General features: G+C 35.6%; 1 protein-coding gene across 1 annotated transcript in view; it reads right to left on the minus strand.

The window, feature by feature from the left end:
• LOC107284570 (CUB and sushi domain-containing protein 1) overlaps positions 1-17,837 on the minus strand; it is a 478,687-nt gene that overhangs the window by 16,055 nt on the left and 444,795 nt on the right. Inside the window, exons 57-61 of the mRNA XM_029283474.1 lie at positions 16,703-16,876; positions 15,012-15,185; positions 10,183-10,256; positions 8,136-8,247; positions 2,131-2,310 (exon numbers count right to left, since the gene is read on the minus strand). Of these exons, the coding sequence (XP_029139307.1) occupies positions 2,131-2,310; positions 8,136-8,247; positions 10,183-10,256; positions 15,012-15,185; positions 16,703-16,876 (714 nt within the window). The remainder of the gene's footprint in view (positions 1-2,130; positions 2,311-8,135; positions 8,248-10,182; positions 10,257-15,011; positions 15,186-16,702; positions 16,877-17,837) is intronic.

Below are 17,837 nucleotides of genomic sequence, written 5' to 3' on the forward strand. Positions count from 1 at the left end.
AAATTCTTTATTCAGTTAAATGTTTATTTTGCTTCCTCCTAGTTCCTGTTATTTATTCAATTTTGTTCAGTTGTTTCCTACCCATTCCAACTCTGTTTTCAGGAACTTGATGGAGCAATAGCATAATACATAGTTTTAGTCAGAATGGGACAACTCGCCATAGACTACTCACTACGGGACAACTCATCGTGGAACAATTTAACAACTCAATTTATTTCAAGTAAATACAAAAATAATTTTTGTCATTCACAATTCATTTTGTCCCTCCTTTTGCATCCTTTTTTAATGATTCCATTCCACCATTTCTTTGATATTAGTGTAACTTTTGTCCCACAGTGAGTTGTCTTGTAATAAGTTGGCCATGATGAGTTGTCCCATGGGGAGTTAGCCATGGCAAGTTATCTGAGGTGAGTTGGCTATGGAGACTTTGCCGTGGTGAATTGTCATAGACCTTAGTTACGCATCAACTTCCTTCTTTCCCATTTGACCATTTAAGATCCATATACCAGATAGTTTGTGGAAATACCAGATAGTTTGTGGAAAGTATTACTGGAATTAAAAATGTGGTGGCTCTAATTTGCTACTTGTCTATTAATGATAACCAAAAATAAATCATTTATTCAGAGCATAGTATTTACACCCTCTTTAGTCCATTCTTCTTGTGGACAAACTCAAACATGTCTGCTGAGGCTTTTTCCATGCTCAAGGATAAATCAAGCTTTTTCCCCACTGGTATCAAAATGCCACAAACATTCCTTTATTATAAATGTAAGGTCTAGAAGTAGAAAACATACAAGTAGGCAACATATATTGCCAAAAGGAGCAGATCTTTTATTCCCATAAGAAATTAGGATAATTTTATATATTGGCAGCTGTCCTTGAATCAATAACATTTATTTATCAGATTTATATTCTTCCTTTTATTCAGAAGCTTATAGGTATACGTCTCCCTCCTCCTATTTTTTACAACAATCTGTGAAAAATGTTTGGCTGAGATACAGTGACTATTCCAAAGTCACTCAGTAACCAAACACTCCCAGTCTGTTCTAACATCTTAACTCTGACACTCTAGGTGGATAAATTAAACTATCCTTCTCCTTGTTAGTGTCAGGTTTTATACAGTAATTATAAAGCCTGTACATCTGGGCAATTATTTATAGTGCTTCTTTGAAATTCCATCTAACCCTCATGTTTTCTTAATTGGTAATAATACTTAAGACTGAAAGGAATCTGCTTGCACCTTTTCCAATTAACAAATGTTATTAAAAAAAACACAAGCTACATGCTTTCTAATAAAAATGTGTTTATCTGAAAGACATGAGTTATTTGAGATACATCTAAATTCCTTTCACCTTCTCTGATTTCAAGACTATTAATACAAACGAAGAGGAGGGACAATCTACATTCACAGATGTATTTTGCAAAACTGCTGACTGATAATAATCAAGATTTCTGCCTGCTTAGCATCCACAAAATGTCTTAAACAGTCATACTTTCTCAACATGGAGAAACTTTCAATAACTAAAGTGAAGTGAAAGGCATAATTAATTACTCCTCAGAACTTGCCTTATTTCTAAAAGTACTTGTACACTTTGATCACCTCTCCATCAGTGTAGTACTTCCTTTTATAAAATATCACCCAATAAGATTCCCCCTTTCCCCCGTGTTTCTCCTTACTGAGCAGAAATTTTGATAAGTCAACATTTCACTAGTGATGTTTCTGGAGGTAGCAATGGAAAAGAAGAGGGAGTGCTGCCCTTGGAATCTAAGCAACTCCAAAATGTCTCAACAGCTCATGACACTCTTTGCCAAAGTTTCCCATGAAGTGGCCAGTCCAACAGATGAATACTCCTTATATGTTAGTATTGTGGAATATTTAAATAATATTAATAAGTTAATATTATAGATATTAAGTTAATATTTAGATATTAACTTCTATCTTGAATATAGTATACATGATTTGTTCTCATTATTTTATGTCTCTATGCTTCAGGAAAATAATATATAATATGATTATAATATGATGATAGATGATAGATAGATGATAGATAACATTTTAAACATTTTAAATAAATTAGAAGTGGATTTTATAAACTATTAAACTTTACCATTAATTTATCAGTGACTTACTTTTACAAACAGGTGACTTTCCTGTCCACTTCATGTCTGGTTTACATGTCCGATGTTCTGATCCACCAGCAAGAAAAAATCCTGGCTGACACGTATACACCAGAGTGTAGCCTAGAGTAGGTAGATCTATTGCTTTTACATCTACATTCGCTGGCGTCTCTGGCTGCCTACAACCATGAGCTGAAAAAGATTTAAAAAGCTATTGGAAATATTCAAAAAAAACAGCACAAATTAGGCCATTTTTAGGATAAGTGACAAACATTTTATTACTTTACACTTTTGCTTGGAAAAACATATTATTAACATACTATTGTTATGTGTTTCTCTATGTTGTTAATAAAGAAACAATGTAAGAAAGAAATGTGAAAAAGCCTAATCTGAACGTAATGCAACACACCGCACTGTCCTGCACATGATGCATCGACAATCATTAATAATAATAATAATAATAATAGTAGTAGTAGTAGTAGTAGTAGTAGTAGTAGTAGTAGTAGTAGTAGTAGTAGTAAAGTTGGAAGGGACCTTGGAGGTCATCTAGTCAAACCTCCTGCTCAGGCAGGAAACCCTATACCAGTTCGGACAAATGGCTGTCCAGTCTCTTCTTAAAAACCTCCAGTGTTGGAGCATTCACCGCTTCTGAAGACAGGTTGTTCCACTGGTTAATTGTTCTAACTGTCAGGAAGTTTCTCCTTAGTTCTAGGTTGCTTCTCTCCTTGCTTAGTTTCCACCCGTTGCTTCTTGTCCTGCCTTCAGGTGCTTTGGAGAATAGCTTGACTCCCTCTTCTTTGTGGCAGCCCCTGAGATATTGGAACACTGCTATCATGTCCCCCCTCGTCCTTCTCTTTGTTAAACTAGACATACCCAATTCCAGCAACCGTTCCTTATATGCTTTAGCCTCCAGTCCCCTAATCCTCTTTGTAACAAGGAAAAAGAGAAGAAAAAACAGGCTGCTTACCTGCCGTTATAGCTCTTGGAGTGACCGTCTGTGCTTCCACAAATAGGCTTATTATGCTTTTGAAAACATTCTTAACCAAAATTGTTTTAGTGGTCTTTGACTGCTCCATCCTACCGTGCATGCCTGAAGAAGCTGCCTGAATTCCGTGAGCAAACTGCTCCCCACCCATCCCCAGTCAAGAAGAGAATCATGTGAATGAAAAGGCTATTAAAAAAATTATACTTACAGGTGAGCAACCTGCTTTCCTTTATTGTGGTCTCTTGTATCACATACAAGGAACACTAGCAAAGTATCCTGAGGCAATTAATGAAGCAAGCATCAAATCAACCTGGATAGTGAGGCAGGAAGGGTGAACAAAGATTGATGGCTGGGACCAGTTATTGTCCAATCAGAAAGGCCTGACGTGGGATGAAATATATTTATCTTTCTTAAACAGATAATTCTCTTTGAAGAAACTGACAATCCTTGCTGTGAAAAACTATAAAGTAGATGCGGCAGTATTTGTATAAAGTTCACCAAATAGTCAAGAATTGGAGTAGACCGCCTTCTGCCACAGATTACCTCTCACCGGCCGATACGCTCCCACAGAGAGGGTCTCCTCAGGATGCCGTCAATCAGACAATGTCGGTTGGCGACCCCCAGGAGGAGAGCCTTCTCTGTTGGAGCCCCCACCCTCTGGAACGAGCTGCCCCCAGAGATCCGGTTGATTCCGGATCTCCCCTCCTTCCGCCGCGCCCTCAAGACATGGTTGTTCCAGCAGGCAGGACTGGCCTAGGGATATTTTAAACCGGTTTTTAATTAATTTTAAAACATGAATAGACCTATTGTATATATCTTTTAATTGATTTTAAATTTTGTAGATTTGTATTGATTGTTCTGTTTTTAATTGGCTGTAAGCCGCCCTGAGTCCATTGGGAGAAGGGCGGGATATAAATGCAATAAAACTTCAAACTTCAAACTTCAAGTGCTTGGGGAACAAAATATATCAGCAAAATGGTACCATAGTAGAGTATAAAGTGGAAACATGAATAGGAAGCTAATATGGGGGTACAATATTTCCTTGTCCTTATAGAATAGTATACATAATGGATCAATTCTGAAAGCCCTCTGCTCACTTGCTCAATGTGTATAGGATTTTCTTAGAGAGAAGCCAGCTTCCTCAACAACAGGCATAAGATTAATGAGATAATAGAAATATTCCAAGAAAAGTGTACTGGCTTTATGGAAGCTTTCTAAAAATTATAAAATAGTTTGAAGTTCAGTTGAAGTATGAAAAGTACTAATCACTGCTTAGTAAATTTTTTAAGAGATGGAACATTTCAAAAGCTGAATTTAAAGAGCTGATAACATTTCAAATAAATCATTAATGATAGAAACGAGACCAATAAAATAAGAAAAAAGCAAAAGCTTTCACTAGCCTCAAAGGAGTTCCATACTGATGTTTTCCCTACATCTCTAAAAATAGGCTTTACCTCTTGTGTTGTGCAGCCCACTAGATCTGCCATGCTATGAGCCACTGAGTCCAAATCTCAGCATCGCATAGAACTCCTTGGTGCATTGTGTGCAACAACACTAGTTACGACTGTCTCTCGTTTCACTCATATGACAACTCTATTTTGCAGAGGTTACCCCTTGACTTCTGTGAGCAATTCAGAGTGCTGGTTGTCACCTTAAAGCCCTACATGGCTTAAAGCCTGAATATATATGGTACCTTCTTATTCTGACTTTTCTGCCCATCCAGTAAGATCTGGAAGAGCAGATATATTTCTGTTCCCATCAATAAGGCAATGACATTTTCTGGAAGAGGTGCATTACCTGTAGCAACCCCTACTCTTTGGAATAGCATTGCCCCTGAATTTTATTTAGTCCTAGCCCTTCAGGAAAGCTATTAAGACTTTGCTGTTTCAACAAGCCCTGGAACAAGGTGCTTTATGATCCCACTTGCTATATATATTCTTTCTCCAGTGTAGGAGTTTAATGTTTGCTTATTGTTTGCATAAAGCAGGCTTAGACTGCTTTAAACTGTTCTTTAATCTTTGTACAATACTTTATACAATACTTAAATTAATAAACTAACTTCTAAGAACCAAAATCTCCAATCAAAATAATGCATACAATATCTTCTTGAGAAGATTTTGGATGTCCAAAACCTGAGCCAAAGAAAAAAATGCTTTTAATGCCTGTAATGCTGTTGCTACTTAGGAACTGATCAGCTGATGGATGTTGCATCTGGAAGCTTGTGTCTCTCTTCCAGGATGGCAGTTTGTACCTATCAAATTCAATCAATCAAAGTCCCATAAGATGGGCCAGGTTTCCTAACTTACAAGCTCATTGGTTTTGATGTGGAAAAGCCAGTCTTTACTGAAAGCCATGTCCTGAATTATATGGCTAGCCACTGGGGTGAAATCTAAGTCAGGCAGCAACTGGCTTCGATGATTATAGCAACAGGTTATCTTGCAAGAAATGTTCATGAGATGCCATGAAATTTATCCCCCAGGAAAACATAACCTGGTGTTTACACTAAAGATGGTGTTCCCCCCCACCATAAAGACAAGAAACACCTAGTTCAGTGATGGCAAATCTTTTAGAGACCGAGTGCCCAAACTGCAATCCAAAACCCACTTATGTATCGTCGGGTGCCGGGTGGGTGTGGCCCATTGGCTGGGCATGGCCAATTGGGTGGGCATGGCCAATTGGGTAGGCGTGGCTGCAGTGGTAACAGCAGACTGGGGGGGGACTAAAAAGTTCAATCAATCAATTCCAACTTTGCAAGAACTTTTTTTCCCCGCGAGAAGTTGAAATTGACTGATTGAACCTTTTTATTTTGCACACGGTGGTGAAGGCCTAAAGCAAAAAGGTTTTATAAAACCCAGCTGAAGGCCTAGGACTGGGGCGATGGCACATGTGCCCACAGAGAGGGCTCTGAGTGCCACCTCCAGCACCTGTGCCATAGGTTCGCCACCACTGACCTAGTTCTTCCCCCACTGAATAATCTGGTACCCAGAGGTACCTCTGGTACCCAGAGGTACCCAGTACCTCTACTTTTTTTTCCTGCAGGACCCTAGCCAGCCTCTTTTCCCTCCCCACAGCTGCATCTGATTACCTTCCTGTCCAAGAAGCTCAGAGGAAAACTAATCCAATATATAGCTGCTGTATGCTATGAAGCATAAGGGTTGGTCAAAGAATAAAAGAAAAAAGTTCTGACTTTCATTTAAATGCCAGACAAAGTCTCATCCCCATTTTTAATATAAAACCTACAGAGATATCTTTCCCAAATGTAGAAAACCTATGTCTCATTGAATGCCTGTTATTATTTGGCACCAAGGATGTTGATACCATCAACATAGCATAGGGTGGTTTAATAATCCCTCTTTTGATTATTTCAGGAAAACAGTCAACAGTATATGGCTATTCTAGGCCCACAGAGTGTACTCTTTAGCAATGGTTAGATGAGACCTCAGTGCTTCAAAGCTGACATTGGTATCACAAGTATTTCTTCATGACTGCCATTGCACTGGTGGTACACAACATATCTCTGACCAATATAACTGAAACAGAAGGTTTTCTGCAATTTAATATTGACACCTTCAATTATTTAGTCTGCCTTTTCACCTTGCTACTTGGATAACTGAACCAATATGAATGATTGCCTCATATCTGATTTGTGAAGCAACAGTGGCTTAAGCCAACTGGGATAGCCTTCAATCAAACAGAAAGACAAAGATTGCCTATCTGAGGATGGCAGTTTATAGCCATGATTAACTCATTTTCTAATGCTGGCTTTCAAGGTCATAGAAATAAGCAGTAGGACTGGCAGAAAATAACCCACTGAAACATTTAAGAAAACAACAATGAGAATCATGAAAATGATCAACAATACAATGGAAAACATAATTGAAATAAGCCCAAGTATTAATTTACTCTCATAATAAGACTAAACATTCCCAGCCACAGTTAAAAAGAATTCAGGTAAATAAAAAGTAAATCCTTCTGGCATGCACAGTGGGTGGGAGCATTCAGGCCTAAGAAAACAATTCAGTTCAAGAATATTCATGTGTGTGATGCACAGAAATTACAATGAAGAAGCTAAAGTATTTTGCAAATTAGACAGTGATCCATAATGTTATTTGAGGATCTATTTTCTCTCTGCCGATTTCAGAAATGATTTCTCTGCTAAATATATTTATTAGGAACCTCTAAATATAAGTTTCTACTATGTTACACTGGCTATAGCTGCATTGTAACAATATTTTCCCCTTTGTATTATGTTTGTAGACATTATATTTGAAATAAGATAAGCAACTAAATTTAATTTTGTTTTCCATCAAAGTACTTTCTAAATATGCATTTTGATGGCTTCTAACTGACAGGAAATCTCAAAATACTGGATGACATCCATTTCTCAGGATAAAAGATGTAAACAAATTGGATATAAAGCAAAATTAGGGAAGTAAAGCAAATATTTTACTGACAAACAAACCCCTTTGTGGCAACTGCATAGCTATATATTCAGAACTTTATCTCCCCCCTCAAATATTTTATCAACATGCAGTTTGTATGTTAATGGGGTAAGAGAAATGAATAAATTTGAAGCAATGAAAAGCTAAGAAACCAGAATGGAAACATGTACTAATAACAATAATAAGCAGATACTGATTGGGAGATTATCATGGAAAATATGTGGTCACTAAGAGTCAATAAGTTGACAATACATAATCAATTGGGAGACTTTTTAAAATTTTAAAGGAAAGAGACTTAAGAGTTTAGAATTTCCAAATCTAGAGAGTCATACAGATGATTAGACTTGGGAGGACTGAAATCTAAGAAATTTAGTAGCCTTTTCAGTCAAGAGTCACTGACTTCATTGGAAGAATTATAAACCACGTGGTTTACATTGTATGCAAATATCCTGCCCCGCCAGAATACTAGGATTATTCCAGATCCAGTGGAAAATATTAGGCAAATCAGTTCATAGATAATGTCAAATATTATAAAAATGAATATCTTGTTTTTTTTAAAAAAATGTTAGTAACTGTTTTGTTTTACTTACGAATACATTCAGGTTGTATGCCGCTCCAAGTTAAATTCGAAAGACATGTTCTTGTAGAAGAGCCCTGAATATGATAACCCTTTCTACATCTGAAGAAGACCCTGCTCCCTACCTGAAAAATAAAAAGGAGAAATTATGGCAAATTGTTTAAAACAAGTTATTTTTTTAAAAAACTGATTTTTAAATTTTAACTAAATTACTTATACAGTTTATTTATATACTAGCTGTACCCAGCCACGCGTTGCTGTGGCTCAGTCTGGTTAAATGGAAAAGAAAGAAAAGAGAAAGCGCACGTTTGTAATATGTTTAATTTCACAATGCTTGTGGGTATACAATATTTTTTGTTAGCGTGTGTTGCTTTTACATCCAACAGATGGTGCTGTTTTTCAAAAAAAGCATGTTTTTACCTGTCACAGGGGTGACATCTATATAATAGTAGGTATATAAAAACACGCGCGTATTCAAATGCAACGTTGTGTCAAAATTTCAAAGCAATCGGTGAAGAACTTTCGGAGATTTAAGATTTTGAACAAACGAACATTTACATTTTTATTTATATAGATAATTGCATGTTCAGAATAAGAGGTCTGTAGTAAGGAATACAGAAATGACATATAACATAATTATAACAAATAATCATCTCCCTTGTATTCAACATATAGCTTTTCCTCCCTCTTCCCCTTTTTTTTGGGGTGGGGGCAGTGGTGGGATTCAAATATGTGAACAACCAGTTCTCTGTGTGGATGCCGCTTCCAGAAGTCCATTCTGGACCTGGGCAACAAAAAAATAGCTACCGGTTCTGCCGAAGTGGTGCAAACTGGCTGCATTCCACCACTGAGTAGGGGTTGTACTTGGCAGGATAAAGATCAATGGTTTCATCTCAAAGCAAGAAGTCTAAGTAATTATAATGGAAAGGTAGAAATATTTCCTCCAAAATCAATTAGCTTTAAAAAAAAAAGTTGATGGAGAAACCACCCCTTCCATCATACAGGCAAAGCTTATGGTGTTTTCCTACCATTCTAAACAATAATATATGATAGGAATCAACACCCTAGAAGAAACACATTGTCTTCTTAATTATCCTAAGACCTTTGCAAAGTTATTGTAATAGATTTTAATGTATTCATGTATCTGCAGAACGACAATTCTGTTGTTTATTTAATCAATGCCAACTCCTTGGTCTGTAACTCTGATGTTACTTGGGAGAAAATTGCTTTTACATTTTGATTGGGAATATTGCAATAAAAGTTTTACATTTAAATTTTCCACCAGATTTAACGGAGAAGACATCATGAAAATGATGGAAGAGGCTTTTCAAAATGTACTGACGGACAAATGTAACTTTCTATGATATTTACCTTTCTTCAGTCACAATCTATGTTGTTACAAGTACGCAAATATGTAGTCATATATGTATTTCCATTATTATTTACAATATTTTTTTCAATATCATTTTGTATGCTCTTTTTCTTAATGTATGGATTTGACCTGAAGCTTTCTCCCATGCACAAATTTAGCAAAATTTTTATATTTCGAGATAAATTACATTTTGATGAGTGCATTGCAAAATTCTGAGAAAGATGTTAACAAAAGAATTATTGAGATACAATTCACATATTACATTGCAAAGCACAAATTAGGTCTGTTCATTTTGATATTTCAGTTAAGCAAAGTTCTCCTTATTCCCAGTAAAAATAATAAAGAATATTAAATGCTGATGAAGAAAAGACTAAGATGGCACAAGATGTAGATTTCTAGGGAAATCAAAATTGGTCATCCTAAACTATACAATGAGAGCCAATATGGTGTAATGGTGAAGACCCTAGTTTAAAAATAGGGAGACTATGAGTTGGAGCCCCATTTTAGGCATAAAGCAATCTGGGTCATCTCGGTTTAGTCACTGTCTTTCAGTCTAGAAAGAAGGTAATGGCAAACCACTTCTAAAATTTTTGCTGTTGCCAGGAATCAACACTGACTCAAAGGCATATAAAGACATACAATTACAAATACTCAAAATACAATAGCAAAAATAAACCCTGAACAATACCTCATAACCTGTGGAGCTATTCTGGATTCCATAATGTGGTGTTCCAGGATCTGGGCAGCTGTTATGAGCAGGATCTGTAGTTGAAAACACATGAGATATGAAATAGATTAGTAGGTTCTAATGAATAGGGTCATTTTAAAAATTATTTCCAAATTTTGAAAGAATATGTGCACTTTCAAGCCATGACTGTAATAAAAAGTGTATTTAATAAAGTGATAACAGATAGTGGGTTGAATGGAAAATTAAAGTTATATCTCTTAATTAATTCTAGACACACTTTTCACTGAATCAAGGACATCAAGCATTATGTAAGCATATAATGTAGGAGGAAAATATTGGAATCGGATCACAGAAATTAATTGCTTTCTTTGTAGATCTCTAAACCCTACCAAATTGTTTTGAAGCAAATCTCAAATCCTCCTATTATGCACCATCTCTAGGTCAGGTCTAACATGGACAAAGGGACAGACTTACTTATAAGATCACTTACGTTAGGCTGATCAACACTCCAGATCAGATTTAGGGAATACAGGGAAGACTGTAGCAAGATATGGGAAATAAGCTTCCTTAAACAGTGCTTAACACAATGATGCATTTATTATATTTATCCCTTTGAACATTTGACAACTCTTTTAATTCTAGCGGCACAGAATCTGTACGTATGTTTATACGTGTCTTTAAAGAAAACTTTTGCATGTGTAGGCTTAGGATATCAAAGCTCCTTACTCTTTAATTATTCTTTAAAACTTGATTATGAATGAAACATTGAGGTTATTTTTTTGCTATGTGAACATGTAGGCTTCATATCAACGCAGCTAGAGTAAGTGTTAACGTTTAGATCATGTTCTGTTTCTGTTATCCTCAGAAGGGCACCTTGAACTTTTATTTATTTTGTTTATTTATTAAACTTATATGCTGCCCATCTCACCTAGAGGATGACAGAGAATAGAATAGAATAGAATAGAACAGAACAGAACAGAACAGAACAGAACAGAACAGAACAGAACAGAACAGAACAGAACAGAATAGAATAGAATAGAATAGAACTGGAAGGGACCTTGGAGGTCTTCTAGTCCAGCCCCCTGCTCAAGCAGGAGAATGAAGGCATCCAGGAGTGAGTTTCCACTGGAGGAAAGAGAGGCAGTGACTGCCAATTTCCCCTGTGATGCTCTGTTCCACTTCCCATAGCATTCATGAGGGCATCTGTTCAGGAGGCATGCAGGCTTACAGAAGGAAAGAATTATTGTCAGTCTCATATTGTGAGTAGAACTCTATTGAAGTCAAAGTCCTGACTAGCTTCAACAACAATATTAATGATGCTATATTAACAAAAATAAAGGCAAAAGTAGTAACAAAATGCTAGTGCCTTTCAGCCGTAACAAAATTTACATGTATTTAATAAAAGTAGCCTATTGTTAAAAAGGAAAAAAAATGTTCTGAAGCTGTGGTGATTTCATCAATACATATTCTTGTCAATGTTAAGGAAGAGTTTTGTTATATGATGATTATTCCAATAGAAGAGAATATTTGTAGCTAAGGGTTGGGGTCTTGGTGCTCTCTGAGCTCGTTGTTTTCTTGCAGATTTTTCATTAGCCACCTAGGTAATACAATCAGCACTAAGAGCGGGATTTGCCTTCTGTTTATACACAAGTGGCTTGCCCTGTCAGTGTTGATGGGAGTGTTTTTGGTGATGCCTTAATTTGGCTGTTGTTGACTGAGTTGGAAATTGGTATATGATTATTATTATTATGGGATCTAGCAACAGGAATGCCAATCATTCCTATGAACAATTATAAAGGACTACCCAGGGACAAAGTACTCTGAATCCTGTAAGAGAAAGAAGGAAATAGATTTTGGGGAACAAAGGAACACTAAATATTCTTACAGTAGAAAAGTTCTTCATACACTTATTTATAGTAAGGGTGATATTTTAGTAATTCCCAGTGCATTTATAAAATAGAATTAGGATATGTGTTTGATTTTCAGTTCAATCAGTCACTGGAATATATAATGGACTTATTTGCAAAGCAAATCTTAAAGGCTTCAGCCGTCAGGAGGCCAGGAGTCTAACACAAGGTATTTTTTAAAAAAAGTACTTGAACAATCAAGGGACTTTTAGTTTCATCAGCAGTTTGACTAGGCATCTGCTAATGGGAAAATAAAACAACATTCCTCCAGGCAGAAAATAATATCATGATTTTTTTAAGTACCTTGAAGCTACAGCAGTTGAAAAGTAGGCAGGGCCTCTTTTGAGTAAGTGCCGTTTACAAAGGATTATTATTACTATAAAACACTTTGTCTTAGAATATTTAATTAAAGTTAGGATTTACTTCAACAACACCTCTCTGTTAGGATGAATGTTCAAATATTTGTGTGATTTGGTGCTACCCTTAAACAGCATGTCTATAAATCAAGAAAGAAATACTATAGCAAGGTTACAGCCCTTTTGTCGTGAGTCCAATCAATCACAGCCAGTTTATTATTATGGTAAACAGAAATGTGTGTCATACAACCCTCCTGAGACTATAACATCTCATATTGCTGGTGGAAATTTTAATGTTTGAATCTGTCCTGTGATAAAATATGCAAAGTCTTCCTCTCCTGCCACCATAAGATGTTAAAACAACATTACTGGATTTCTTCCCTGTCTTCATTGCATTTTGAAACAGAATTATATCCTTTCTATTGAATGAGTTTACACTGAAAATAAGAGGGAACATCTGATAACTTTGGTTTGTAGCTTTTAATTGATGAGATAACCTTAAGAATAATTTTCTAACAGTATAGAAGTTTAACTAAATACCATGGAATTTTCCCACAGAAAACCAGGAGAGTTTGAAGCAATTTGAGAAAGGGGAACAAGGCCTCTGACCTCAAACATAAAGTTACATCTGCTGTTTTCTGATGTTTCTAGGTCACTCATTGACTAGGGAGGTCCAAAGATTCTCTCCTCCGTTTGCCTCGCTCTTTATAAGCATTTCTTCCTACACCTTTATTTTTGTTTTCTTTGCCATGCCCAAGAATAGGCTAAGCATTATTGGCAGATGGGAGAAGTCTGCCCCTTCTATTTAGCTTTGTTCCCCAACAATCTAGATACTTTCTTCCACAATTTCCATGAGGGACTGTTTCTATAATTAGAACTTCTAAGAAAGTGGGATGATTCCATAACTCTCTCTCTCTCTCCCTCTCTCTCTCTGAGATAGGTTATTCTCTATTCTTTGCCATATAAATACCATATAGTAATTGTTGGCCAATTTCAACAACTGAAACCAGCTTACTGGATATCTCAGTGTGTTTTAATAATTAATATTTTGAACAATAACTGAAACTACATAGCAATCATACAGTATTTTGTTCTCTTTCTTTTTTTTTAGATCTTTAGCATTTCAGTATTGCATTACTGAAGAGAGCTGCTCTTGAATAGGTTAACATGGTTGCTAAATACTGCTGCTTTACAGAGATAAATGTGTGAAGACAAAAATTAGATTCTTTTTAACTTAAAAAAGCTATTTCAGGGGGAGAAGAATATGACTTCAAAAGAATTGTGCTCTTTTGAGTTTCTTTAAGCTGAGAATTAATTCAACAGAGCCAAAATACAAATCAACACCTAGCTTTTGAGATGAGGTCATCTAAATAACTATATACAGGATTGAGTGATTGCTGTATTATTTGTGATATGGAGGAGACAGTCAAACTGCTTTGTCTTATACTGATAGCTGGCTGAATTTTGTCATTACTAGGCAGGTAGGCAAGAGGGGAAGGAAATGGGAACAATACAACTCTGAATGTCATGGAATTATAATGTGCTAAGTTAAGTGATGAATAATAAATATAAAATAACACATAGGTTCCATTTTGGGTCTTAATGCACCACCTTAAATTAATGTGAACACAACCCCCTGTTCAGATATTCATTTGATTGTATAATTGCTGAAAATATGTGAAGGAATGGAAATGACTTGCATCCAAAAGCCCCTCCCCCGTTCATTTGGCCTCATCTTCCTTATTTTCCAAACTTGTACTTTTGAGTAGTACATTCTTAAAGGTGATGAAAAAAACTATTTGTATACAGACAAATGTGAACAGAATTCCCTTTCACATATTGTTCATCAATAGGGAAATTTGAAAAATGAGTGGCCAGGGAGAATAGCTGAAGAGAGACTGAGGTGAGAATCCCTCTCAAGTCAGATTTTAGCATTATCACAGCCTTCCCGTGCTTCTGTGTCTGGTACTTTACTGGCTGGAGCAATTTCTTAAGTTTTGTTTAGAGAAACTCCTATCGTTTGTCTCATATGTAACTGATGTTTACATCTAACTGTTTTATCATCTAATAAAAATAAATATCTCACAAATGTAACATGCTGCCTTAAGCAAATCTTGATATTTTAGTTATTTTAGCTTAGTAACAGGATTATAACAATGAATTGTGTTCAAAAGTTTAAATGGAAGTGCAGGAAAATCTCTGAACTCAGAGTTTTAGTATCAGTAGAGAATACAAGGGGCATACTTTTTATATCCTCTTAATAGAATGAAAGTTAAATCTGATCTAGATTAATTTATGGTTACTAGATTTTTCATATTCTTATTGGAAAGAGGATACTAGTAGAGTAACATTACATTTTGTTCCTTTAGCAGCAGACAAAAGATGCATTGACTATGCACAAAAAAGAACCATTAATATAATTGGGCTTTGTTAAAATATTGACAGCATAGAAATAAGATCAACCATTTGTTGCCTTTTTAAATATTTCTTCAAATCCCTTCCAAACAACTTAGTCAATTTATTTCTTTTTTGCTGCTCAATGGTAATAAATAAATGAATAAATTACCAATGCATGTGGGCTGAATTCCACTCCATGTACCATCAGCTTGGCAAACTCGCCTTGAAGATCCTATCAATATCAAAGATGGTCTGCACTGGAAAGTGACTTCAGATCTGTAGGTGAAACTTTTACCACTGAGTCTCCCATTAGCTGGAACACCAGGTTCTCCACAATAGACAGCTGTTACACAGAAGGAATATTAATGCAGAGCCTTAAGAAACAGACAAGAAAATCATTTGTTGATTCATGATAAAAGGAGTCACACTATTTATTGCTAAATTGTTTTCAAGACTAAAAAATGAAAAGAGAACCCATAAGAAATGGGAATCACAAGGCTTGGTGCAGCTATATTGTGGAGGAAGTAGACAAATGGTGGGCACATTATGGACAGCATGGAGGTTGGAACATGTAAAAAGTATGAAAATCAATCAGTCAAAGGATGTTTTTCCATTGAGATTTTTCTCTTATGGATTTAGATAGCAAAATAACTTCGTGACAAGCTCAGAAAAGTTATCTTGCCCAAATCATCAGAAAGATCTGATTTTCTATTTTTCCCCCAAACACCCTAGATAGTCAATTAATGACCTTTGGTGGTTTCATAACAAAATTATGCCTTTAAAAATGTTTTAATCAATATACTTTGGTAACAGAAAGCAGTCTTGTTTTCATAAATGTTTGCAAAAACTTAGCAGAAATAGATCAATATATATTCAGAATGCTTTTGTATGTGTGTATAAATAATTCAATACGAATAATGCATATCTTTATGCATCACTTCACCAAGATCTCTTGTATATATTTCAATTAAAAATAAATAATGATTTTGATACATAGAGGATGCTTTGAGCCCTATTCCATTAAAATGAATTATTTGGGACAATTTAAGGATTTTCCACTTGTGAACATCAGTCAATCTGTATGGCTTAATTAAGAGATTATTGTGTCTCCTTAACATTGCAAGGATTCTGTACAGTTTGCAAAGATTAGCCATCTAATTATTGACTTAGGTAATTATCCAGACCTGTAGCAAAACAGGCAGTTTCTCTCCTGCAGCCAAAGCACTATGATGCTTCTATTCATTCCCCCTGCCCAATTGCTAATATGTTAGTTCTAACCTCGCTCTCAATGGAAAAACAAATACAGCAAGGAAAGAATGGGACAAGCAGGCAGTTGCTAGTTGCTGGTTTTGTACCATCTCCCTAGCCGGCTGGAAGAATGGCTGTCTGATATCATATGAGCAAGCAGTTTTAGGAAAAAAGCAGAATCTATACAAAAAGATAAAAGGGGTAGGACCAGTGGCTGTGTAGAAATAGCCAGAGGTGATAGACAGGAAAATATAATTTTATCCAGGAATGTGTTTTAATTGCAACCAAAACATTTAGATTCTCTTGGGAGAATCCAAATTCAAAAACACACCTGAGCTTGTAACATAGCCAGAAGTGAACTCCACATTCAGTATTTTGAATATTGCACAGAATTTCAAAGTGAAAATGATACTTATACTTTCCGTTCCCAGTTGTAATTCATTTGCATTAAAGAGAAATTGCTGTCCTGCCTGCTTTTACCTTGTACACAATATTCCCTGTTGACTCTAAGTAACTCCTGCTATCATCTCAGTCATAAGTATGCACCATTACAATATGAAACAGTAGAGATATTTAAAAACAACCAAAAATGCTTAATCTTAATGAACTTACGTAGGCACTGTGGAATGTCTCCTCTCCATACTCCTCTACCTTCACATGAGAGGATAGCAGAATTGGAAAGGTGATACCCATCAGCACAGCTGTAACTTATACTTGATCCCCAGTGGAAATCAGATCCTTCCACCTTTCCATATAGGACCTGAGGAGGTGGTCCACAGGTAATAACTATCAGATTTAAAAGAGAGAACATAATAAAGTCTTTAAGGATTATTCAGAATGGGAGTACAAATACACTTGATAATCTGTTATTCTGTGTTTCTGTACATTTCATTCAAAGGATTGTTCCTTGTTTGCATCATGCATGACAGCAATTCTATCCTTGTTATGGAACATACAATGGAGGAAGCAGTTGATTTGGGGTGCATCTAGTAAAATAGCTCTGCCCAGTTGCCCAGAGCAGGGAGACGCTCTATTTATTTATTTAATTGGTATCCTGTTTTTCTATTCATATGACACACTGTGTTGAAAAGAATACATGTTATAAAAGATGTATATTAAAAAGATGTAAATTAAAGTAAACTAAAGAATGTTACATAATTTTTCTAGATGTTTTTTCTCCAAATGAAGGGAGTAGAATTTTTATTCCTCAGCCCTGATTCCTATATGATAATATTGGGTCAAAGATCTCTACATGTATTTTTTTAATCAAATATATATACTGTACACTGTTGGCATTCCCAGGACACAAATGATGAAGCATGATAAAATGGAGCTGCACTATCTCATTGCTATCTACTGAAATAGTAAAAATGTAAAAAATGTGAATTTTGGGAATGGGGAAGGAATAACAAATTATCTATATTATACAAACTATATTATTCTCAGAAAACTTTAGCAATTCTTTTGTAACTGGAGTAAATGGTGAAGGATAGATAAAATAAAGAGTTATCTTGGAAGTAACTTAACATAAAAAATGGAAAAAAACTTACTATAAGAATTATTAGATATCACATAGATATTTTTGCATTGCAAGCCAGTTAATAATATAAAGAGATATACATCTTCCATCTACGCCTAGGCAGTAAGAAATTGTTTTAAATCTTCTAAGCAATTTTCACTCTTTTTTCTTTGTAAAAACTTGCAGTTTGGGTATTTCTGTCTCTATTTCATTCAGTATTTTTTCTTC

The sequence above is a fragment of the Protobothrops mucrosquamatus genome, unplaced genomic scaffold, assembly GCF_001527695.2.
Source record: "Protobothrops mucrosquamatus isolate PMUCROS unplaced genomic scaffold, P.Mucros_1.0 scaffold103, whole genome shotgun sequence".
In the NCBI taxonomy this organism is placed as follows: Eukaryota; Metazoa; Chordata; class Lepidosauria; order Squamata; family Viperidae; genus Protobothrops; species Protobothrops mucrosquamatus.